The sequence below is a fragment of the Chamaea fasciata genome, unplaced genomic scaffold (genome assembly GCF_029207755.1).
Source record: "Chamaea fasciata isolate MVZ Bird 193981 ecotype frontalis unplaced genomic scaffold, bChaFas1.0.hap1 SCAF_3, whole genome shotgun sequence".
NCBI classification, from domain to species: domain Eukaryota; kingdom Metazoa; phylum Chordata; class Aves; order Passeriformes; family Sylviidae; genus Chamaea; species Chamaea fasciata.
Window position 1 is genome coordinate 79,242,576 of NW_027094088.1, and position 25,766 is coordinate 79,268,341.

Consider the following 25,766-nt stretch of genomic DNA (forward strand, 5'->3'; position numbering starts at 1 on the left):
GACCCCAGGGTGCATATCCAGCTTACTTGCTTAGACATGTCCCTGCTGGGTTTAGTCCAGCAAGGGAAGAGCAAAGTCCTGCTACTGGGGACGAGCCACCACAGGCACCAGCATATGCTGGGGTCACTGGGCTGGAATGCTTCTGGCGGTCCTGGTCATCACCAGGCTGGCCATAAGTGAGCAATGTGACCCTGCTACAGAGAAGGCTGATGGTACCCTGGGCTGCAGCAGGAGTTGCCAGTGTTGCCAGCAGGTTGAGGGAGGCGATGCTGCCCCTCTTCTCAGCACTGGTGAGGTGACACCTGGAGTGCTGCATCTGGTTCTGTGCTCCTCAGTAGGAGAGACACGGGCATGCTGTAGAGTTCTGGGCCACAGAGGTGATTGAGAGACTGAAGCACACACAAGAGTTTCCCCCTGAACATCAAGAAACAGTTTTTCACTGTGAGGGTGACCCAACACAAGCTGCCCAGGGATGCTGGTGCTCATCCTGTCCAGGTATGGTTCTGGGCAACCATCTATAGGTGGCCCTGCTTCAGCAGAGGGGTTAGATCAGATGGCTTCCAGAGATCCCTGCCAACCTCAGCTTGGTCTGTGATGCTATGATTTTGTGAAAGTCATCACCGTTTTGAGCTGGAAGCTGGTCAGATTATTTTGCGTCAGTACTGGTTTGGGTTTAAACCTTTAACTAGAAAAATGTCAACACAGAGAAAGAAAATGTCACTCACTCCTTCATTAAACCTCCCCTCTTTTCCTCCTTGCTCTACCAAAAGTTTCATTCCGCCTGGGAAATGTATTTACTAGGACTCCAAACCAGTATTTTTTTAGTGTTATTTTTAGTGTTATTAACTTACAATCAGGGTCTGTGCTTGAATTCAGTTTGAGTCTCTGCCTTAAGAGGGCATTTTGGATGTCAGGAGTGGCAGGAAGTATCACAGACCCATAATCAGCTTGCAACTTTATGTACATGATCACTTCCCTCTTCCACCTGAGTAGGATGCTGAAAGAGGTCAAACGTGACATGAAACACTGCCATTTGCCTGGAAGGCCAGATCTCTGCTGGCTGTAAATCAGGTTGATATCCAGTGGTATTAGAAAGCTGGTCAGTAGCCTTCACAATATGGGTCTTTTTGAGTGACTTATGATTTGGCAGAGCCTACTTAAAATCGTAATATGAAAAAATTTGCATATGTGAAGAAAAGTCTCCTCTCCCTAAGCATGCACACACACACTCTCCAACTCATATTTTTGAGTTATGGCTCTGTCTGCAGACACTGCACAGACTGTTGTCACCTTGGGGCTGTGTGCTGGCATGGAGATCTGCATCTGCTCAAGCTCATCTGAATAATTTCTAGAGGAGTCAACTGGACCTTCTCAAAATACAGCTTCTCCAGGATGAAGGCTTTGAATGGGAGGCTAATCACTAATGTGTGTGTTTTTGTAGCTGAAACTTTTCCCATTGCACTTGTGTGTTAGAAGCTGGAATTTGGCTTCCTGTCTGCCTAGTTTCTGCCTAAAGCAAGATTTTTATGGCTGAGCTGTGAACCCCTTAGTGGAGACGGTTGTAAAAGAAAAGCTTACAGCCTTTTTGACTAATTGTGGCCTTACCAATGATTACCATAATTTTTTGAATTTATTTTTAAAATGTTTGTCCCCTCTGATCTCACTCCATATCCCTGAGTGAGCTGGAGCTGAAGTGTGAGAATAAGATACAGGGGCAAAAATATGGAAAAAAAAAAAAAAAGATGCTGGGAAAAGATTTTACAGCTTTCACAGCTTCCCACTCACCTCCCCAGACTTTGGATTAAACTCTCACAGACCAGTCAGAAAGGAAAGGAATGGCAAGGTCACTGAGATGCTAATGCTCCTTTTCCCAGTGGAAAAGTAATATTATATATAAAATAAAATAATTCTCAATCCCATTACAACCAGCAGCTCATTTAAAAAATTCATTAGTCATAAAAAAGGTATATTTATCTCTGGGAATAAGAAAATCTCATAAATTAATCACCTCTGAGAATGCCAGAATGTAGGTTTCTCGAGACTGCACTTGGATCTACAATTCCATAACAATTTTTTTGATGAATTTTCCCATTTCTTGGATAACCACCTTTTTCATGTGTGCTACATAGCTGCTGTATTGTTCCTCATAAAAATCCAGGGAGCACTTTATGCCTCTTATGACCATAATATCTTACCTGAGCTCTTTTGCGGTCTTTCTGGTACCTGAGCAGTTTCTTCAGCAATAAGCAATAAGAAGACATGGCAGGAGAGGGTCTGTTATTTATTAAACTGTTGATAACTTCTGAAAGATTGAACTCCATAATGTCTGTCATGTAGTTTAAAACTACAGGATTCAATCCACTGGGGCAAAATCTGAAATATTAGGAAAAAATATTTTAATACAAATGATGCGACCGGGTACAATGTCAGAATTTACAGTAAGCAGGGAATGCACTTTTTGTGATGCAGCTGGAGTTGGCTGAGCTGATTTTACAGGCAAATTATGATACACAGTTGTGCAATAATCTTCTCATCTGGCTGCGCTAACTTCACTGCTGGGCTGAGGCTCTGTTACTGCATCATTAAACATCCTATTGTTGATATAATTGATTACTCTGAAAGGACACCCACCAGGATTAAGCTTGAGAAATTAAAATATGGAAAACAGCTTTTTCTCATTTTAATCAAGTTTGTGTACTTCGGTTCTCAGTACAGTAGCATCAAATGGATTAAAAGGGAGATAGTGTGTGTGCATGTACATAAGAAAGGCAGGAAAATCTTGAAGGATGAAAGAGACCTAAAGAAAGTACAGTAGGATTCTGATTTTTATATAAATCAGATTGTGAAATAAAACATGTTTCATTATAAAGATAATTGTTTTACACACTGGCTTCTGTGAGTAGTAAAGCCTAGCAAAGGCATTATAGAAATCATCCTTAGCTTATGAGACTCCTGAGACATTTTTCCAAACTTCAGTATGAATGAGAACAGACATGTTGAGGGAAGGAAGGAGGGCAAAGGCAGGAGCAGTGGGCAATTCTCACAGAAATTGTATATAGGTTTCTAACAGTTCTGGCTGTGACTGGCAGTGCATCACCCTGGTAGGAAAACCTGCTAAGAGTCCTCTAGATACCAATGTAGATGGTGCAGATTACACAGGCCAAATAACTCTCTTTTTCAATTCGTGTGAAATACTGACCTTTACAGAATAGTTTGGAAATAAAATATGTGACCCATTACTAGCTGCTTTCAGCAGTGAGTATGATGTAAAAGGTCCATCACCAAATTTAGACATTTAAAGACATGCAAAGTATGCTCTGCAGCCTCCCAATATGAAAGATGAATAACATCTTGAAAGTCGGCAACATTTATGTGAAGTGTTATATTGCACATATCGATTTCAAACTTTTATAATAATCTTAAACCATAAAGTGCCTTGCTAAGAAAAAATGGAGACTAGTTAAAACCAGTTACAAAGATGGATGAGAGTAAAAATTATTAGAATAATAAGAACTTTGGTGTAATATGAAAATATTTCCTCAGGTGGGCATGTGAGACCGAGTTTTGTAGGAAAGGATTAGAAGTACACTGAAATTAGTGGCAGCTGTGAAGCATGTTAAGAACAAAATTATTGATACAATTGATATAAACAGTTCCATAAGGATGTTTCCTCTTAAATAAAATTTACCCACAGAAGGGTTGATGTGGTGTTTTCTGAAGTAAAACTGTCATTTTGGAACAGCACATAGTAGATAACAAAAATCTTTCAAAACAAACAAACAAATTCCTAAAAATACCTCCCCCCTAAATCCCCTATCCTGAAATCCCAAGGTAGAAGACAGATATCAAAACTGTTACCTGTTCTCATAGGCAGCAGAGTTCAGTATTTTCCTGCCGAAACCTTCATTCAACCATTTGTCTTTTATTGCTTCTTTGACTTCAGGCCTCTTAGCAGGGTCGGGCTCGAGTAAAGATTGCATGAAGTGTACAGCTCCTGTGCAGTATTCCAATAAAATGGCTTGTTTGCTAGCAATATTTCAATATCTGACCACTGCATGTTTTTCCTGCTTCTCGCCCTGCTTCTCCACATTGTAAGAGCCTCAGCTAAAATTCAGTCTCTAGGGCTTTTTCTCCGAATCTGCTGTGGTCCTGTAGGGTGACCCTTTTCCCCCAAGAGCAGGGTGGGCAGCAGTGGCCAAACCATGCTGAGATGCCTGCTAGGGACCTTTGGATGCTGCTGTAGATGCAGTACTGGAACTCAGTTCCGAATTTGCTTGATTTACCCCAGTGAATGCAGCCTGTGACATCAGCAGTAACCTCAGCACTGTGCTCACTCAGCATTTGATCAGGCCAGCAGGCTACACAGGAGTAATGTTCCTCAGCCAAAGAAGCCAATTGCATGGATAAAACTCTTTTTAATGAGGAATGGAGATGCACTCCTGTGCTTACTTGATGTGTTGTGCTTTGGTTGGGACAGAGAGCTCAAACATTCCTGGATGTCAATCACAACATTGCATAAAGTCCCTCAGTACCTCTCCTTTTTTTTTTTTTTTTTTTTTTTTTTTTTTTTTTTTTTTTTTTTTTGGGGGGGGGGGGCTTCTTGGGAAAACTTTACTGAATTCTTCCATATTCCTTTGGGAAGTTTTGAAAAGAAAAAAAATGGCAAGTGAGCATTAAACTGGGAACATACTGCTCCTTTCACTTGTAATCTCCTTCAGAAGAATTTAGATCTAAAGTATGCAAAGCCAGTTTATTACTGCTCTCTCACTGAATTCCCAGTGGGCAAGAGAACAATAGAGTTATCCACAATCTTCCACTAACTGTGTGGGCTTTGTAGAAAAGCACAGATAATGCATTTATTAGTAGAAGCTATAACAGTAACATAAATAAGAAAAATTAGAAATATAATAATTGTAGCTATGGAGGAGGGATTCTACAAAAATGCAGCTGCTACCTAGCAACTGATCTCCAAAGAAAGAGAAATGAGAGACTAATGCACAGACATTCTTGAGAGCTATGGTAGATATCCTTATTCCATTTACTGGGGGAGAGAAAGAAATTGAATCATCACATTATCTTAATACTCCAGACTAGATCCAGCTAGCTTGGTCTGAAACTGTCTGCGGCATCCTAGTGCTTGGCTGCAGGCAGCTGCTGAAGCTAATCCTGGTTCCCAGGATCATTCATGCCTAACATCACAGCCACGCTCCTCAAAACCATGGGGAGATCTGAACCATTGCTGGTGGATGGCTGGGCAAAACATGTCTCAATCTGCTCTGCCTTCCAACTTGGTCAGTGAAGATGTAGCAAGATGTACCATAACAGCTGTCAGAAGGGGCCTAAGGCTGTGATGGTCAACAGAGAGGATGCTACTCCAGGTGGAGAGGAAATAGGGATTAGAGCCAGAGGTGTAAAAAAATCATTGTGAAGCAGCAGAATTTTGAACTTTGAGGAAGTGAACCTTGTACTGCTGACTGAGAGTGTATGCACACCAGTGTGAATTCTGGGGTTTAGAGCCATGGATTGTAATTCAGGCTAGAATTTTTGAAAACTGTCTTTCTCAGTTGTCCCAAAAATATTTCATTGACTGTGCCTCATTAAAGATTGTCAGTAATATTAATTGAAAAATGCTGCATTTCAGTTCTTTCTCATGAAAAATATGAACAGATTTTTCACAGAAATAACCCTCCCATGTCTTTAATAATCTCAGTGTTGTAGAGTCTGTCAGTAGCCAAAAGATAAGGTCTCCAGGAAAAAATATCTAAGGTTTAGATAACTTATTTGTGGGAAAAAAAAGGAAAGAATGCCTGGCTGTGACACACAGCATGGGACATACTAAACATGGCAGTGTTCTCATTTATTGCAGAGCTGCTCCACTTATGTAAAAGCAATGCACATTTTATTCCCCCTGTAAATAAGAACCAAGAATAATGGTCTTTTGAAAAGACAATAATGCTATTTTTCTTGTAGCCTGAGATAAAGTGATATTGCCATAGCCTCAAAAAAGTTATTTCTAAATGCAAACAAAGAAACTGGAAAACCTACATCCTAATTTCCAGAAGACTGTGTTATTGATAAATTTGCATAATTACATGGGTTAAAATTCTTTTTGCATTGGTATTCCTTATAAAAACTGAATTGCTTTACCAGGGGAAATATCTGACGGAATTGGGCTGATTTCTCCAATTAACATCTTTTGATGTAGTTGCTTGATATTAAAAGGTTCCACCGTGAAGGGCAATGTGCCAGTTAGCATAGCAAACATGCTCACACCTCTGTCAAAAGAAAAGACAAACATCAGAGCTCCATATAATGCTAATAAACACTTACTGAAAAATCTCACAAAGCTATGAGTTAGTTTTCGGAGAGTTGCCTTCAGCATCACAAATGATGTTACAAATTACCTCTAAGCAGAAATTTGTACCGAGTACACATCTTACGCCTTTTTTTCTTGGTGTAAATGCCATTTTATCTACAAAAGAATGTTGTGGGAAATGTGCATAAAATAGAGTGTACAGTGAGTGACGGGAAAGCCTGCAGTGTTGAAAATGGAGACCTGCTGTTTATTTTAAAAATAAGCTAATTGGAGTGACAGTGTAATGTACCCAGCCCATCAGAATAAAGCATTTTGGTTTGCAGGCTGAGTGTCAACATGGAACTGGGACTGATGCAATAGATCTTGTTCCAAATAGTAATTCAGTTCTTCTTGCTTTGCTCAGATTGCTAAATTAGGTGTGACTTATGCCTAGAAGGCTTTCGTTTGGTAACAGCTTGCTGTTGGCTAAAGACTTAAAACTTTAACTCTTGCAAAAGACTAACAGTCTGCTAGCAGCAATCAGCAAACTTTGTGAAGGTTTGCCATTCAGTTTGGAAAAGAACCAACATTTGGAAAACTTGCTTAGCTGTCCTGTGAGCAGGGAGGCTTCCTTGAACACTCTCCGTGGTACTTCCTTGCTCCAGCTGAATTGCACCACCACAACAGGTCTCTTCTTCACCATAGAATGAATCATTGAACCATAGAATGGCTTGGCTTGGAAAGAATCTTAAAGATCATGCAGTTTCAATCCTTCTGCTGAGGGCAGTGATTCCTTTCTCTAGACCAGGTTGCTCAGATCTCCCTCCAACTGTCCTTTACCACTTCTCTACTGAGCTCAGCAGAGACAATAATTTTAGGAATTCAGGCAACTCTATTTCAATTGACTTGTTGATACACTAGTGTGGATGATATCTGTGAAAGAAAACTGTGATGTGCTCAACTATGATTTTTTTCCCTGATATATCTCTGCTTTTGCCTTTAATACCCCAAAACTGAATGCCACCAACCCATTTATATCAGTCATGTCTAAACCAATCAGTGCTGAGAGTGTTTCAGTAAGTACATTTTTTAGATCTACTTACATGGACCAGACATCTACCTTTGGACCATACTTCTTATGAGCAAGGAGTTCTGGGGCAGCATAAGCTGGACTTCCACACTGGGTATGTAACAGCTCCTGGGAGAGACCCTCAAACCTTGCAGTATTGCTCAGTCCAAAATCTGACGGTCACAAAGGCAAAGAAGTTTTAGTCTCTTTTCGAGTTACTTTAACTTTACCAATTACCTGAAAGTAGAAGGAAGACAAAACCAGCAGCTAGTTGTAGCATCTATTGATATCTCAGCTGTGGATGCCAATTTGGGTTTGAATAAAAATGCCATGAATTAGCAGGGGACTTACAGTGAAGTCACCCAGCCATGGACCTGGCTTGGTTGATTTTGGTTTAATTATTTTGGTCTGCCTCTGTTGACTGCATGAGCTTAACAACACAGCCACATTAGCATGGCTTAATGAGCTATGACATTGGGCTCAGTTCTGTGTGCTTAAGCCCACGGTAAATGTGGGGGGAAAAGTGTTACCTTAAGCCTTTTTCTCTGTGTATGTGCATGTGTGCAGGGGGGAGGCAAGAGAAAGGTGTGATTGTAAAGGACTGGCTGGCTATAAAACAGGGGTGAAGAGTTGGTGCCTTTTTTTTCTCAGAGGTGTTAAGCTTTTAAAAGTTTGGGAAACACTGGGTTAAACATGTGGCTTCCCTAAGATTTAGCATCTCTTGTGGGGATTTTTCTGTGAGGTTTCCATAGAATAAAATTAATGTTTCTCTGAGCAGTGTTAACTGCTTGGTGCAAATTCTTCCATTTTTATAAATGTTTGCTTCACAGCCCTAGCAAGATTTCTGTTAGTGACCAAAACAGTCTCTCTCTCTCTCTCTCTCTTTTTTTTTTAACACATACCAAATGATGAGGTCTCTAGCTGAAGTAATGACTCAACAGAAATTAATGTGTCCATACCTGTGTTTCACCCCAGAAGATTTATTTCTTTGTCTACAAATCACTTCTGCTAGGAACAGCTTTCTTCACATAAAAGCTATAATTGTTTCTTGGTTCACCAGCAATACACAAGGGAAAAAATAGGCAAAACTGTTTTCCTTCTTCACTTAAAAATATGTTTCAGTAAAAGTTCAAATAAACAAACTGTTTAGTTATATTTCATAAATTGAATTTATTCTAAAAGTTCAAATATGTTTATTGAATAATCACAAAGCTCACTCATCAAGTATGGTGTTTGAACAGTAGCTGAAGCTGCACACACGCAAAAAAAGCCGAAAACAAGCTTCACAGATAGCAGTACACCTACCAATGATTTTGATGTTGTTGTTCTCATCAAGAAGAAAATTTTCAATTTTTAGGTCCCTGAAATTAAGATAGAAAACAAACTTTAGGATGTCTGATGTCCCAGCTAAACATTTGCAGATAGCTTTTGGTAAAATTTAATTGAAATTATAACAGTAGTTCTGCAAAGCCCTGCCTACAATTGTAACAAGATCCTTATTCCTTCCTGAAGTTTTCAGTCAGGAAAATGGAAACAATCTGTTCAGGGACTATATCAGGGGATATTTTATTAGCATACATTTTAAATAAAGTAATAATTTTAGGAATCATCCGTTCTACTGATTCAGCCTTTTTTTAAATGAATTGTATTTATTTCTTCTTTTGAGTAAAAAAGTTGCACATACTGTACCGCAGTTCTTTTGGCTTTTTGATGCACTGAGCACTGTTGAATATTTCTCATTTCTTTTCAAGTAAATCGTGCCTGGGAAATGTGAAGGATGAGAGGGGAACTGGAAAGTGAAATTTGCCTTGCTTGTAGAAGAGGGGAGATGTACTAAAGCTGTGTTGGAGACAGCCACCCTGAAAGTGGAGACATCTTCAGTGATGTTTGTGTAAACAGGATCACCCAGTATCGGCTGCTGCCTGCCAGGAGGATGTAATTCAAGCTGCAAGAAAAATGCTGGCTCAGGTACTTGTATGAACATTTACATATTTCCAAATTAAAAGCAAAATCCAGAATAATGCCTCGCTGTGGGGAGTGCCTGAAGTGGCAACTGAAATATTTTTCATGATGGAGGAGTCCTCAGCCAGTGTAATTTCAGAGTTGGAAGCCAGTCAGAAAGCCTGCGATGCTTTGCTGAGTCTTGGATTTCCCTCCCACCTGCTGTGAAGTTGTGAAGTGCTCTTGTCAGCTCTTGGAGAGACCTTGGAGGACAAACCAGAAGGAGTGAATGGAGCATGGAAAAAGGGCTGGATACACTGGTGCTGCTTGAACAGCACTGCATTGCTGCAGGGGATCAAGCCTGGAGGTGGCCATGATGGGTGGGTTTAGGGGACCCACCCATCATGACTTTTAACTCTGTGGCTCTGGATGGGAGACCATTGCATTCAAAACCCTCTGCTGCCCCAGGCTGAGAATGGGAATGGGGATGGTTTTATTGATATTTAATAAGCTTTAATTTGAATAGCATGTTTTCTGGAGTGGTAAATTAGCCAGTGCCCAAAAGCTGGGAGGTAGATTTAAGGTAAGTTTGTTCATAGCCTGCCTGTGTCATAACCCTATTCACTGAAATGCTGCAGTTGAAAACCATTTGTGTTTCAGGGTACTGCAAATCTGACATTTCTATCAGATTTTGTACCCCACAGTGCACTCTGATGACTTTTACTCACTGCCATTAAATAATGTTATGTTGGATTGCTACAACTGCTCTTCTATAGGCTGAGCTTACTGCTCACAGAGTTAATAAAAATGTAGGCTTTCTTGCCTGAAAAACCCGATAATGGTCACTATGAATGTTTACATAATGTCAGAAGTTATCTTGCATCAAAGATACGCCATGTTCTTTTTTTTTCCCCCAAAGCAAACTTTCCAAGGAATGTTGTAAATTTAAGCAACACCATGATTTTTTTCCTCCTCATTCCCATGGGGACTTCAGAGAGAGAGAGCCTGGAGGGCAGCTTGTGATGTTTCTCCAGGACTTTGGTTCAGTAGGGATTCAAAGGGATATATGACATTTTTATATGCAGGAAGGGAAAATATCCAGGAAAAGCAGCCAGGAAAAATTAGGAACTGTACAAACAAGTAAGTTACTGTCACCTGGCAAGCGCCAGCGGTAGGGGCTGGTGGCTGACTGCGCTCACGCTACCCCAGTCCAGTTGCAAGGCAATGGCATTTAGCTTACACGTCTTTATTTGAGGTTTCTAAGCTCAGATGCATTACCTCACCACTTGGCCGTGTCCAGAGCAGACATCGGGATAGTAAGCAGAACTCAGTTGATGAGTGTTAGCTGTTGAGCCAGATCTTGTGCCTGAGCCTTCTTATATCTGGCACAGTAAAATGCTGGGAGTCAATGCTCCATCTTCTGAGTCATTTTAGCAACTGCGACAAAAGATCAGCCATGGTCTTGCATGGACAAGAAAGGTTAACCTTTACTCTGAAATGTGGACTCAATTTAACCTATAAGGATTTGTTGCATCAGTGCTGATTTTAGTGATGAATTGGAGAAGCAAAGGTTAAGATACCAAATAGCTGTCTGAACATAGTGTCGACTTTCTCTTGAGATATATCAATTTGGACTAAAAACAGCTACAAATTTGGCTAGTTTTTCATCAAGTATATCGATAAGACAGTAGAAAATATTGCTTTTCTGAGATACATGCCGGGTTAAAAATCAGGAAATGCCCATAAGACACTTTTGAGAAAAGTAAATTAAATGAGCACATTCCTAGGTGATGAACTTAGGGATGAGACCCTACAATCAGCAGACACCTCAATTCTTGGCATAGACCCAAGCATTGGTGCACAATTATCCATCTCATGGACTCATAACTGGTGTCATTCTACCAGGATCGTCCCCATGGATCAGCAGCTGTTCCCAACAGACAACTTGGAAACCCTCCTTCCTTGTGGTAAAGCAATGCAAGGAGTTGAGCTTTGCTCAGTGCTTAGATGGGAAAACCAGACTGGATTTGTGAGGTAACTTTCCTACTTCTTTGCTTGTCTTTCTGGAAACACTGATGTCATCTTTTCAGAAGAGGATACACCCACAATTATCCTTGTTGGTTTAACCTCTGCAGCAAGTTGCAATAAATTACTGCAGCTGGAGCTGAGCAGGGAAGCCCTTCCAGGTCCTTCCCAATCTGCTTCTGGTAAGAGGTCAAGGCCACAGCTCTGAATCTCAAAGCTAGCAGCAGGTCATCAGCTGAAGTACTGTTGACTGAACCTACACCTGTGACTGGGCTCCTGCCATACCATGCAGCTTCATAAACCCCATGACAAAGCACTGGAGAGCCAGGAATGAATTTTCCCTTGGTAAAGGACGGTCTGATAGTAAATCAAGTCATCAGAGGAGCTCACGCCACTTTAGACCTGCCTAGTCTCAGCGTGTGCAGCAAAAGTCTTCTCTCTCACAAAGATTTTCCAGCAAAGCATGAACAACAGAAAAAGAAGTAGGGCAAGAAGTCAGGCTAGTCTCCAGCTCACTGTGAGGAATTACTCCAAACAAAAAGATGGGAACAGGACTTGAGAAAGTAATGGCGAATGTTGTCATGGGAGGAACATAAACGTTATGATCATGAGCATTGAAGAAATGCTGTAAAATAGGTCAGTTAGGGAACCAGCAAGGCAGGGATGTCAGTCTGGACTAAATGGGTGAAGCCCCTTGGGTTTGTTTTCTGGGTTTTTTTGTTGTTGTTGTTGTTGTTGGTTTAAATTCTCTTGGTCAGATACTATTTCTTTCGTGACCATTCCTTTCAAATTGACAAATCCAATATAATGAAGTGATGGATTGCAAGCATTTCGAGTCACAAAGCACTTGTAAATGCTGAGACATCACATTTACAGCTTATTTGTTTCATGGTTGCTGTAACGATGGAGTCAACTGGATTACTTTTTAGGTCTTGTGGGCTTTCTTGGTGAGTCCACTTACCATTTAAAATTAAGAATCTGATTGACTGTGAATCATTAAGTAAAACAGAAAAATGGTGGGAAAATCTTGTCTATTCTTTCAGCTAAATTGGAAGGCTTATTCTGCTGCTCTTGGCAGCAGATCCCTGACAGAGGGGAAGATCAGCTCTTCTAGCGTGGGCTGCTGAGGTTCCTCTAGCAGTGACTGAAGGCATGATCTGTCCTCGTAACGCAAAAGCCAACATGGAGAGTCATCAACCGGTCGCAGACCCAGATCTGCAGGACATGTCCTCTTGACAAGCAGTGGCCTGTGATTCCTTGGATTTCTGTTCTGAGTGACGTATGGTTATTTCAATATTTTGTGGCTAACCAAAGGACAACAATATTTATACACATAGCCACACTGAAATATTTGAATTAGATACACATTTGTCATGAACTAATTCTGAGACAATTGTGGCAAAGTATTGGTTTGTTGTGCTCATCATCTCTTGTCCTTGGCATAAGTATCTTTACTTTACTGCCCAAGGAGTTCATAACAACTCATAGCAGTACTAACCACTTCTGAGGAGAAAACATTTTATTAATATGAGCTGAGAGAACATAGTCTTCTTTGTAATCACTGTTTAAATGATGGAAAAATAAAGAAATGCTCTTGTTGAAGAAGAGCACTATGTTCTTGCATGCTTCCACTTCTTACTGTTTGAAAGAGGAGAAACATCTTACCTGTGAACAATCCCCTGGCAATGCAGGTGCTCTACTGCAGACAGAATTTGCCTGGTGTATCTCCTTACTTCCTGTTCCACCAGCCTCTTTTTGTCACAAATTCTGTCCAGGAGGTCCCCACCGAGGCACAGCTCCATCACCATGTAATAGGAGTTATCAGTCTCCAAGGTCTCATATAGCTGAACAACGTTGGGGTGCTTAATCATCTGGTGTATCCGTGCCTCACGCTTCATGTTTTTTAAAACATAATAATCCTGCTTGGCTTTCCTCTTGTCAATGACTTTTATGGCTACCTAAATGGCAGGATATTTGCAAATTAGCAACAAGCTTTGCAACAAGGATTAGTTTTCAGGAGGATGTGGAGCAAAAAGACATGGGGGAGAGGCTTTTCTTGACACGGTGTTGATAATCAGAATCAGACAGGGAGATGTTCCTGACGGAAGAATGTGTTTTTTATTTCTCTTAAAGGCCAAAACAAGTAGGCTGAAGTCTGTTATACCTGTTACTCTCATTGCATTAATAAAAATGCATATATGAAATATTCTGAAATGCAAAAATCCCTTCATGTTTGACTTGTAACTGCATCTGAAACGTACCACATTTTTTTTCTAACATGCTCCCTTCTGACTTAGTCTAAAAGCCATTCCAGATACTGGCTACTATGGGCTGGGATTGGACTCTGCAGTTTGGGGAGCTAGACAGACAGTGTAGCTACTAAAGCCACAAGAAAAGTCAAAAAGTCACTTGAGAGTAACCCACTTTTCCACACTTGTGTCTAGTGGTGTGTTATTTTAGCCCAAATGAGCTGGATATAACTGATGCTATCTGTGTCCTTCCATATAAATATTTGCTGTTGGAATGGTTGGCTTTTCACTCAGTTTTATCCATAACTTTAAAGATAAGATGCGTGGCACTAATTGCTCAATGAGGATTATTAGGCAAAGCAGATATGAAATTGTCACTATGCCATCATCCTTTTCTCTTTCAGCAGGAGGATATCTTTGTTTTCTATATTTTATAATTGTGAAAGTAGTTGCACTCAATACGTATTCACATGTGATAGATTATACATAAACAATAAACTGAATTTATGAGGTTAATTTATGAGGATAAGGTTCAGAGGATAATTAACTGAGTAGATTGTGGTTTTCAGATTAAAGAATCTGAAATTTTCTGCAGTAAAATAGTGTGAGGTTACTTGCAATTCCTAGTGCGTGTTACCCTCTTCTTATGAGCTTACCTTCTCCCCTGTGGGGATGTGCAGTCCCTCCATCACCTTGGCAAAGGAGCCCTTGTTGATCATTTTGCCTACTAGGTAATTCCTGACTTGTTTGGAGTGAGGGAAAGTCTTCCCAGTCTCTTGGGGCATCTTGTTAAAAAAAGCAGGTTATTTTTACATCCTTTAAGTTTTTCTCCCATTCTGGCAATATCTCATCCAAGTTGCCAGTATCTGTCATTTTGTCGTCCAAGCCTGCTTTCTTTGCCATGGGCATCCCTGAAGAGTTGGACTCGTACTGTTATTTTCCAGATGTAGCTTCTGATTCACAGCAGATCCAGGCATTAGGTCTGAACATCTCATGCAAGTACCATCCTGCTGATCACAGACCAACTCGTCCTTTTCCTCTGAGACTCCAGGTTTGTCAAGTGATCCCTAGTTTGGGTACACAGATCTGCTCAAGCAGAACCAAGTGGTGGATTGTTAACCTAACCTGATATGTGATGCCAGTTAATGCCCCAGAGCTGTCAAGTCAGATGACATATAATCCCAGCCTTAGCATGGAATATAAGGCTCTCTTCCTCCCACAAATATTCACTAAACACCTGTTCAGTGCAAGTTGCACCAAACTAAACTGAGACACAATTTTCCTGGCACTTATATGGCTGGTGTGCAAAGACGCAGATTTACTCTAAAAACACTGTGATAACATGAATGCAAAGCTGAGTTATGTACCTGATGCTGTGCCAGCATTTATATATTTGCTGTGTAAAACACATAACCACTTATGCACTTGTAACACATTTAAGTACGGGTCTGACTCCAGGTCATAGGTCTTCTGTGTTTCATGGGATGCAACTCTTGTTCTCTGTCCAGTGGAGACACTGCGTGTCTGTGTGTTTATGTGTGTGTGTGAGCTTTTTCCTCTGAACAACAATGACTGATTAAAAAAAAAAAACAACCAAAACAAAAAACAAAAAAAAAAAAAAAAAACAAAAAAAAACCCCACAAAACAAACCAAAAAAAGAGGCTTTTTCTTTCCTACAGCTGTTGTCTATCTATATCTGTCTTGGTCACCTGGCTTCTTTCCAAAATCATGGAGAGAGAAAAGAGCTTTTCCAAAGAGTGCTTTCACATACCTGCTATTTGAGATGGGAGTTGCCATCTCTCTCCACTGACTACAAGGTTTGGGACCCAAAGCCCTTCCCAGAATTTAGTGCGATGACAAATCCTTTCTCCACCCTTCATCACTTGGAGCTGAAAAATAAGCAGTGTCCTGCTTGCCTGATTTGACTTGTGAAGCTCACTAAGGGCAAAAGTTTCCCAGGATGAGTGAAAATTAGAAGGAATTAAAAAAAAAGTATTTATACTCCCAAATGGATTTACTGTTTGCTTTGCTGTTCAAACTCTCCTGGATGAGCTCAGTGCATCACCATCTGTATGCAGCTGCTTGCAGGCACAGGGCAAACACTTGTCTTTTAGTGTCTAACTAAAAGATAAAGTCCCACTAGTTTGAATGGATTATCACACTTTGAGATAAATCTGTTTCCCCCCTGGAATGGGACTTAGGATGCTTTTAGCTATTCATTACAGAAAGCCTGAAACAAATGAGACTTTTTTTTAAAAAAAGAACAAGGCAATATTCCCTGATTTTGTCACTATTTGTTCCACCTCTTTCCTGTCTTCCTAAATCACTGCTCCTACTAAATTCAGGACAATAAAAGTGAGGGGAATCACTGTATAGAACAGAAACACCATGTTTCCGGCACGTTTCAGAAGAAAGGAAAAAAACCTCATAAAAAATATAACAAACATTTAAAACATGATAGCTAGCTAACTTAACTATTGCAATTTTTGGGGAAAGTCCCAGCCCAACACCTTTAAAAATGTTGAAATCAAAAAGCTTCCAAATACCTTTCAAAGTCTGGGGTTTGTTTTGGCACAGTGGAGGATTTAAAACAGGGGTGTAGGGCAGAAGGAGCATAAGAGAGTCCATCTCTCTGTTTGGGAGTCAGTGGCTACTGATCACAAGCCAGATGAAGCTGAAATGCTGGATGAGAAGGGAGCCACCCTCCAGTGCTAGTTGTGTCTCTGCTCTGTGGTTCAGCTGTTATGTGATGTGCTGTAATGCAATGTGAAAGTAGTGTGAGGAGAGACCAAACCAAACATATCTCTACCGGAAGAAAGGTACCAGTAAGGAATAATCTACAGCAAGGAGGAGGAAAAAGGAAGGAATGACCTTCTGAAGGAATGACCACAGAAGGAATGACAACCTTAGTGGCTTCAATAAACAAGCAGCCTTCCTCCCCACACAAGCCCTGTGGAGTTACCACCTTGCATTCATTTGGGGGTGTGGTGAGAAGGAAATCTGTTCTGCTTCCCTGAGAAATAAAAGACACCAAAGCAACAAACCTGCAGATCTGAGTAAGGGCTACAGTTTTGCGATCAACAAATGAAAAAAATTTATTTTCTATAAATTGGAGACTAGCTCCATGCTTAAGAAGAAAACTTTTGCTCATTCGCTCCATGTCCTTACTGCCTTCTACGGAAACTGAAGAGTGTTTCTCATGGTACCTGTGCTACTGATCCAAGAAACGTGAGGCCAACTAGGTGCAAAGAGGCCAGTTTATGTTAATTCCCGGCTTGTTTAACAGCCTCATTTGGTTCAGCAGAAATTAAACAGCACAAGCAGGAATTTGTCACTTTGCAGCCACCATCTTGGATTTCTTCCTGTGAAGCAAAATTCTGCCTGCAGTTCTTTCCACATCTCTTCTTGTTTTACATCAGAGATGAGGAAAAGTGCTCCTGGCTTCTGGATTTTGCTATTGCAGGATGGAGCCTTGCCTTGATGAAAAGTTGGGTTTTATTTCTTGGAGGAATTCTTTTTGAAGTCGTAATTTATACTCTTGTGAATACTGCCAGTTTTGTAAGATCCAGTGTAAGATTTTTCAAAAGGGCCAAAAAGTCAGATTCTTAGACCTGTGAAGAATTGACCGAAGAGCTGTCCCAAAACCTAGAGTTTTGGGATTGCAGAGCATATGCCCTACCTAGAGCTGCGCTTTCCACAGGTAAACTTGTAGGAGTCTGTGTTGCTGTACGGGAGCAATGCTGCAGTGGGCTGGGAAACAAGGTTCATTAGTCAGGGGGCAGCATCCCACTGGAGACAGGTCTGGTTAACTGGGAGGCAGCATTCTGCTCACAGGACAAAGTCAGCATCTCCTGGATCAACACTGTCGTGGAGATGTACTGACATGTACAGAACTAACATGAGCATCTGTTTTCCAAGAGTGGTACTTGAATGCGCACAAATTCTTTGGTGCTTTGCCAATGCTCCCCACTTCCCTGTCTTCCTACTCTCTCACTAACTGGCGCTGTCTGCTGCTTGAGGTAATAATGGTGCTGGCTTAGGTCCTGAGCTTGGCCCACTGTGGAGGTCTGGAAGGTTGTGAACAGTTCGTATTTTCACACGGCTTAGGTTACCTGGCTGTAGGATGTAGGCTCAGCAGCTCCTTCAAAGACTGAAAGCTTTTCAGGTTTCATGCTGAGAAGTGGGGATTTCCTTTACTGTGAAGGAAATCCAAGATGGTGGCATCTAAATGTGGTGAATGGAGCAAATAAGGGGAAAAAATTGGTTTGAAGACATAGTAGGAGGAACTTAATCTAAATAGCAACTGCACAGTCTGTATTGTAATAACTCAGATCCTGGAACCACTTCAGTCTGTGTTTTATAATGTACCTAAGATATGCCCTTATTGCACTGTAACACCTGCCATATTGTAAGTTATTTCTGACTTCTCATACACTTTTTGGCAGCCATGGGGTTTACTTTAGAAGTTACTGCATGTGCAAGTTCAGCAGCTTTTCTGCAGGATTTACTTACTGCCATGTGTTAAGGAGTTAAGAAAGCATGCACTCAAGGGCAGGTCACACTCTCCTCCCAGAATGGAGTAAATCAGGGATTGCTCTCTTTGAGAGTCCTAGTACTTCTTTAGTCAAAGAAGTGTCTGTTCTTCACCACCAGAAGACCAGTGAAATCAGAAACATATGGTCTGTTATTTTCTCTGTATCAATCTGGTCCAGCATTCACACAAGTGAATGGGAATATTTCTTTTCTCTTCAGGACTTGGATTGGCTCTTAAAGAGCAAAAGACTTTATTCTCTACAATATATTAATTTTTAGTTCATGTAAGAGTATTTCCAAGATGTCACTTGTGAACATATTTCACTCATGCCATCCATACCACCACTAAATTTACATCTGATTCTGCATGGATTCCTTAGGCTAGTGGTTAAATTTAAAGATGAATAGCTTTGCTTTGCAGATAGTCCTTGTGTTCTGAAATTCAATATACACTTAGCAGATCTACAAAAATTTTGTCATGCATGTTGATACTTCTTTTAAGATCATTTTCCATTTCTAGGAAAGAAATCTTGCACATTTCATTAATTGTCCTTGAGTACCGCTTCATGGTACATTTTAGTTGAACTTTTTATGTCAGATATGTATTTTCTGCAAGAGTGGGTGTCTGTTTTTCAAACAAACTGGCAACTTTGGTCTAGTAATCCTCACTTTATCCCTTGTTTTACTTGTTTACCTACAGCCTGATGAAGGGAAGGACCAAATATCAAGCATTCAGAAATGGGGTATTGCTAAATGGGTTATTTACTTTTTGACCTGTGGTGTTTCCATCTGATTTTAGTGGAATAAAGTTCAAGAATAAGACACCTTAACTTGACGGTTTACAGTTAGGTGTCCTCATGATGGCCAGTAAAGGGGGTCTGTTGGTTAAGTTTAGGCACTTAGTGGTGTTTGAACTGCCCACAGATATCCTGTCAGCTTTCAGATTCTGCTTAAGATGGACATGGTTATCCCCAGGGTCCCATGTCACATCTGCCAGCCCCAGGGGGGTGTCTTGGATACCATGCAGTGTTTCAAGTGTTGCCAGACAACTATTTTAGATAATGGGACAGATCTTTCAGTGCCAAGATAAGGATGAGATTAATCACTGCTGAAGCTTTTCCAACTGTACGAGGATCTCCATGGAGTACAGCAGGAACTCTGAGCCTCTTCTTGCGTGTAGGAATTTCCGTGTAGGAAATTTGATTCCAGACAGCAACCACTCCTCAGTGTGCTAAGGTGTGTGTGTGTAAAGATAATCTTTTGCCCTTGATAACCTGCTAATTTAAAGGTGGTTTTTATCACTGTAGTATCGTGAAGTTTTACATTTTATGATTGTCAGCAGTTGATGATTTCAGAAGATGAAGTTGTAATGCTGGGGCTATTCACTGATGAGATAAAGTCAGATCTCATTATTACCTTTCTCCATTAATGTCTTTTGGAATGGGATAGCTATGTTCCTTTTTTTTTTTTTTTTTTTTTTTTTTTTTTTTTTGGTGAGTTTGTCTTTATTGAACTCAGGGGAAATCAACAGTATCAAACTGTAACTCTTAATGAACTGAACTTAGAATGAACTCCCTTTTTTGTTTTTTGTTGCTTGTTTTATATTTGCTTTACTGCTCTGAATATAAGAAAGTGATACTATTATTGTCTGGAGGCTATTGTAATCAGCTATTTTTTTTCTCCCTTAAAACTTTCAGTATAGACATAACATTGTCCTTGCTCAAGTAAATGAAAAACTACCTCTCACTGAAATGGAAGCAGAATCATGGTGATAAATAAAATTAAATCCCACTGAAGATGGGCGGAGATCATTCCATTTCCTGATAGACTTTAATGCAAACATATGTTGGATTTTCAATTAATAATGATCATTGGAGAGCAAGAGGAGGGTGGACAATAAAAACCCTAAAAATTTCTTAGACATTTTGTTTGCGTTCAGAGGTTTAATATACTGCTGGCAGAAAAGAGGAAAATGGGAGCCATTTAGTTCAAATGATTGTGATATTTCTCCTTGGTTTCCTGCTTTCTGAGTCTTCACCATCCAGAGATTTCAGGCATGCAGGAGTAGGAGCGATGCCCGCTGCCCAGCCTCCAAGATTAATGACATCCTGAACATGTAAAGGTACCAAATTGTACAAGATCAATGCATGTTTTTGGGATGTCAACAATACAAAGAATTATATTACAGTATCCATGTTCTTGGCTTTTCATCTGCTGCTGAGTTCTGTATTGAATTGCATCTTCTGTTTGTTGAATTGTAGTTTGCAAGAAACATAATACACTGTTTACAGGTTGCTTTCCTACTGCAGCATTGTTTTGAGGCCAGATGGCCACCACTTGCATGGTCACTGAGCAGAGGGAAAAATGAAAGTTGCAGAGATCTTTGCCTTTGCAAGCTCCATAACTTCTGCAAGGGTGAGTTCTCTGCTGTGATCCTGCAAATTAAGAGATCATGCTTGGGTGAGAGCCAGGCTCCTGCAGTGGTTTTTCAACGAAGCTGAAGTCTAGTCCCTTTTACCTGGATGAAGGGTAAGAAGATAGGAGGAAGGATGTATCCCTTGATCTTACTTATGCATCCCTTGATCTTGCTGACATCTAGTTCCTGCAATGGGGAAAGAGTGTGAATCTTTCGTGTTTTCTTCTTACCGAGGAATTAATCAGTCCTCAGGGAGACAACTCTAATTGTTACACCTGCCCTTGCTCCCAGATGAGCAAAGGAGAGATGTTAATATTGTCTGGGTGGTTAGGGGAAAACATAATACCTCAAATAACAGCATGAGACTAAACTCTCTATGAATGTTGTGGAGGACACAGCCTTAATGGAAATCTCCATCCTCTGTCTTCAACTGTTTTACATGATCCTTTCCTCTTTTTACAGGATCCTTTCTACTGTGCTGTAAGCTTCACATGCATGGATTTGTAATTTCTGCACAACACTAAGGTGGTAAAATAATAGGGAAAATATGAACCCATTCTCTATGTGTCTTATGTGGGTTGTCCCCTTAACACCTTCCCATTAAATTGATTTGGGTTCTGATTTTAAAAGTAAGAATAAGGACTACAGACTATGTTTACAAACAAGTTATTTATTTCATTAAATGAATATCTGCAGATTTTGTACTAGCGAAGTGAAGAACAGGAATGGGCTGGAGAGTAAGGCCGATTGTGCAAACCTATTGACAAGCTTTCAGGCTTAAACTGACCTGGAATTTTTTATACCATGACAATACAGTGAGAACATGACAGGGATGCTCATTTACAGAAATTGTTACAAGAAAGAAGAGGAGCTAAAACCCTTTTCTTCAAGAGAATCTGTGCAGAATGAAGTTTGTACTGCCTCCAGGTTCTCATTCTTCTGTGGATCAATAAATTAAGTAACACATCAATACCAGATAGTAAATGAATCTCTGCAAAGGAGAGCTTCCCGCTGTGGGTTTCTGTCTTGCCATGAGAAGTGTTTGATCTGGGTGTGCTGTCAGAAAAAAAAAGAGCTATTTCATCATCTTTGGGGATTTTTAATTTATTAGCTAAAATTGTTGGGATACCTGTTTCTCAGCCTCAATCTGAGATGGTATGTTTTTATTAGTTTATTCCTTTGTTAGAGGGTTTGCTTTTTGGTGTAGAATAAATAACAAACTAAGTAAATAGCTGGAGTACTTGACTGTCTTTGAACAGGCAGTGCTAAGCTGGCAGGCAAAAGGCAGATGAGGGTAGAGCAATGATTCCTTTAAGTCTTCCTTGTGCTAGCAGTGTTTGCCAGGGCCAGACTGCTAAATCAATACTGGATGGGAGATTTTGGAAATGGTTAATACTCCTCATGCCTCGTTGGATGGATCCCTCTGCATGGCCTCAAGGAGAGCTGGGGAGATCTGCTGGGTGTGCAGGGGGGCTCCCTGCCATGGGCAGCAAGGTCTCCTCTGTTAAACCACAGCACAAGATTTTACACACAGCAAGGTAATTCCCCACTGATTTATATCAGGAATACAGTCTGGGAAATGTCTGGTGTGGGGTGGGGGTACCTAGGCCCTCGTGCACATGCACGTAGTTTTACCTCCTGGAACACCTTTCCTCTGTGAATCTGGAGCTGTGTTGTATTCCCAGACGCTCTCTGGGAGTAAATCCCATGTGCTGTGGGGTTTCCTTGGGGTGTGTGCTGCCACGAGAGCGAGCAGAGTGGCTGGGGAAGGCAAGGGGACACAGCACACCCCCACAGCCAAGGGCATCCCTTTTTCAGGACAGTGAGGCAGAGGTGTAAGCCCACAACCTCTTCTAGAAGGATAGTTTTGCATGCTACATCTGTCAGACAAATAACACGTGCATCTAACACATGCAACAGGATTGCTTATAAATCAGATAATTAAAGATGTAGCTGACTATAATGTCTTGAAGGAAGCTTAGTATTGGGCAGTGACTTTTATTTACAATTTAACAGTTAAATGTATTATACCACATAAACCTTGAAATGGCTTGATTATAAAATGTGTTTTGGAAAGTCCATGTGCCTTCCCCACAGAGCGCTAAATCTGGTGAAAAATGGGTAGCATCAATAAACACCAAACCTTGTACCAATAAATGTGTTCCCTTCATTACTCAAAGAGCCCAGAGCTATGGAGGTATAAAGGGCCCCATTCTCCCCTACAGGGGAATAACACATGCAGGGTAGAGGAAACTCAATGAATTTCAGCATGCAGCTTCCTGCTCATTTCTCCACGGGAGGGGGATGGGTAAGGACTTAGTGTGTGCATTCTCTGTGGAACAAAATAAATATCTGCCTCCCTAACTTACAGATGGAACACCTTTTCTAATTAGCTGTCCTACAGACTGCTTCTGCAGTCATCATTAGGTGGCCCTCAGAAAACATCAGGCAAAGAAGCTGAGTGTTCCAGTCTTTCCATTAGCACTAGAGGGGTGGCAGCTCTGTGTCCATGCAGCACTCCAGGCACCCTGGCAGACCTTCACACCAGCACAGTGTTTGGCTGTAATTGCAACCTTTGAATTCTTGCAGTCCTAACAGTGTGAGGTCTGCTGTGTTTTTGAAAAAAGTAAAATTACATTGTTGCCATAAAGTTATCCATACGGGTTTAATGCTCCTGATATTATGTGTGCTTTATGAGGAAAATATACAAAGTCGGGGGATGTAATTTGTCTTGAGTGTCTAAAGAAACTTGTTCATCTGATGCAGGTATAGTGGCATTTGTTGATTCATATCACTACAGCAGCATCTACCTCTTTCAGCCCATGAACTGAGCTTGGGTACAGCCCCAGACCCACACCTGTGACACATGAAGGTGTTTGATGGGAGGCAGAAGATGCTGGCTCTGGGGACGGGAAAAGGAGAAGACTGACAATTCCAAGTCATTGTCCGTAATTTTCTCTCTGGTTTGAGGTGTATGTGTGTGAGGGGCATGTTAGCCTTTTCGACCCTCTCCTCCTCCCTCTTGCACTCTGCAAAGATGGATTCCTGAAAGACCAGGGTAAAATTGTGCTACACTATAGTGACTGAGTTCCCAAATAACATTTTTTTTTTGCAGCAAAATTTCTTCCTTCAGTTGACCCATATCTCAGTTTGAGCCTAAGAGACATCTTTTCCCAGACTTTGAATCAGATGCAGAGTTGGGTATATGCATTTTCTGTGTATGCCTGTTGAATGCTTTAAAGTATCTGCAAAGTTATGACAACCTTTTTCTTTTTAGATTATTCCCTTAGGTGATGTTTTTTCACTTGAGATATATATTGAGTAAGGATTCTCCCATGCAGCTTTAGCCTTGATCTGGAAGAAAATGTTGAATTTGCTTCAGTTGTTTGTTCATTTTTTTTTGTTTTGTTAATAAGCTTCCTTTTTTTTTGCCCCTGGCTTTCTCGAACATAAATCCCAAACCAAACATGAAGGCAGAAGTTCTCCTCTCTATGCCTCTGTGCAATCTCTCTAAAAAGGCAAAGGAGGACCCTCCCCAGACATGACAGTTGTTGCAGATGCATTGCCCCTGTGTGGCAGATGAGAGAATAATCAACATGTAGGAGCAGTGAAATGCTGCTCCAATGCTGTAGCAATGAGCATAGAATGAGCCCCTGTAAAACAAAATAGACTTTTTGCTCTAATCTCTTTTCAAGTACCATAAAATTGCATTTATTTCAGGCACATTTCCTTAACTCTTGCTTTCATTATGTTGTTCTCAAAGATTCAAGCCACTGTATCTGAGCACGGACTCCATGTGGTTCCTTGGATCAGAAAGATGCTTATCCTGAAAATTCAGTTGAGCTGCTGAATTTCACGAACTGACTTTTCCTTTTCCATACCAGGGGTTGCTTTCCCTGTAGCATGGTGGAAGTCAGCAGCTCCTAGCCATAGCTCATGTTTCTTCCCAAAATATACCAGGAGAGCTCTGCAGACCCCCATGCTGCCCCTGTCCTGAGCCTGCCACCCATGCCAGGAGGGTGCTCTGTAGTAGCTGTTTGATCCAGGCAGGGCAAACCTTCTCCTGTAAGCACTTCAGCACAAGTGTGTTAACTCTGGTAAAGGTGCTTGTGTTGTAAAATATCTGATAAATATCAAAGAACTTATAACTTTGCACTCTGAACCTACTTTGTTAGTGAAAGTACAAGTTGTTATTTTCCCTTGCTGTAGACAGCTGTAACAATTATAACAACTTTGTTCTATTGTTTTCCCCACTTGGAGAACTCCTCATTACCTAAACATCACCTCTGACCTTCTTTTATACTTTCCGTATGCATTTTATTAACTCATTTTTCACATGGGGTGTGTGGTGTCTGCCACTTGGTGCAAAGAAGACAAAGTTTGCACTTCAGATGCAAATAGGGACAGTGAGAAAGCTGGATCCTTCCCAACTGTTTATACAAAAATCACCACCCCAAAAATTGTGGGGATGGTTGAATTCAATCTGTGTATATGCAGTCAGATTTTCTTTGGGTTTCCTGCTGAAAGAAGCCTATTGCACTTAATGGGATTCAGCTAGGGAGAGTGGAGTGCATCCTTATCCCACCCTCAGCAGGCACTTTATGCAGCGATGATAAATTTCAATCAGTTGCCTGAGGAATTTATTTTCACAGCACCTCTTTACTTCCCAGGCTAAGAAACAAGGCATCCAGCCCTTCTCTGCCAGTAACACTGGAGGTTTTGCTTTTATTATACATTTAGTGAAACAGTATGCGACAGTGAAAATTTACTAGATGTTGCAGAAAGAAGCAAGGGAAAGTTAAAGCGCAGCCTAGAAATAAAAAATGAGTACTGTTTGCATGTACTTTTATTGATTTCTGACAGCCATGCTATTTTCAGGGACAACAGAAGGGAAAAGAATTTCAGTCTTTGAATGGATGAGTGATATACTACCCTCTCCTTTTTAACTAGTCTTATATATTTATTTTTTTGTGCTAGTGTGTGCATGTGCAGAAGAGTGTCTACCTAATTGGCCTCAAGAGGGGATTAAACTAAATAAAATCACGGCCCACAGGGGGCCTCTAAATATGGAATTTTAATTTGAAAATTTTTGTGGGTTCCAGTGTAATTCAAGCTTTTCAAGCTTTATTAGTGCACAGTCATTTGTGCAGCTTGCAAAGCTCCCATCTCGGCGAGTTTGATACGCCCGCCCCTGCTCGAGCAGAGCCGGGAAACGCACCCAGAGACACAACCAAAGCC

The 25,766-nt window shown here is 40.8% G+C and overlaps 1 protein-coding gene across 1 annotated transcript; it reads right to left on the reverse strand.

Annotated features, from left to right (window-relative positions):
• Positions 1–281: 281 nt before the first annotated feature.
• On the reverse strand, positions 282–14,376 carry LOC136287529 (hormonally up-regulated neu tumor-associated kinase-like; the record flags this gene model as incomplete). Its single annotated transcript, XM_066180310.1, has 8 exons — positions 282–389; positions 2,196–2,373; positions 3,859–3,994; positions 6,148–6,275; positions 7,399–7,537; positions 8,670–8,725; positions 12,996–13,288; positions 14,236–14,376. Coding segments are annotated over 8 exons (1,179 nt in total), but the record flags the coding sequence as incomplete, so codon positions are not given.
• Positions 14,377–25,766: the final 11,390 nt, after the last annotated feature.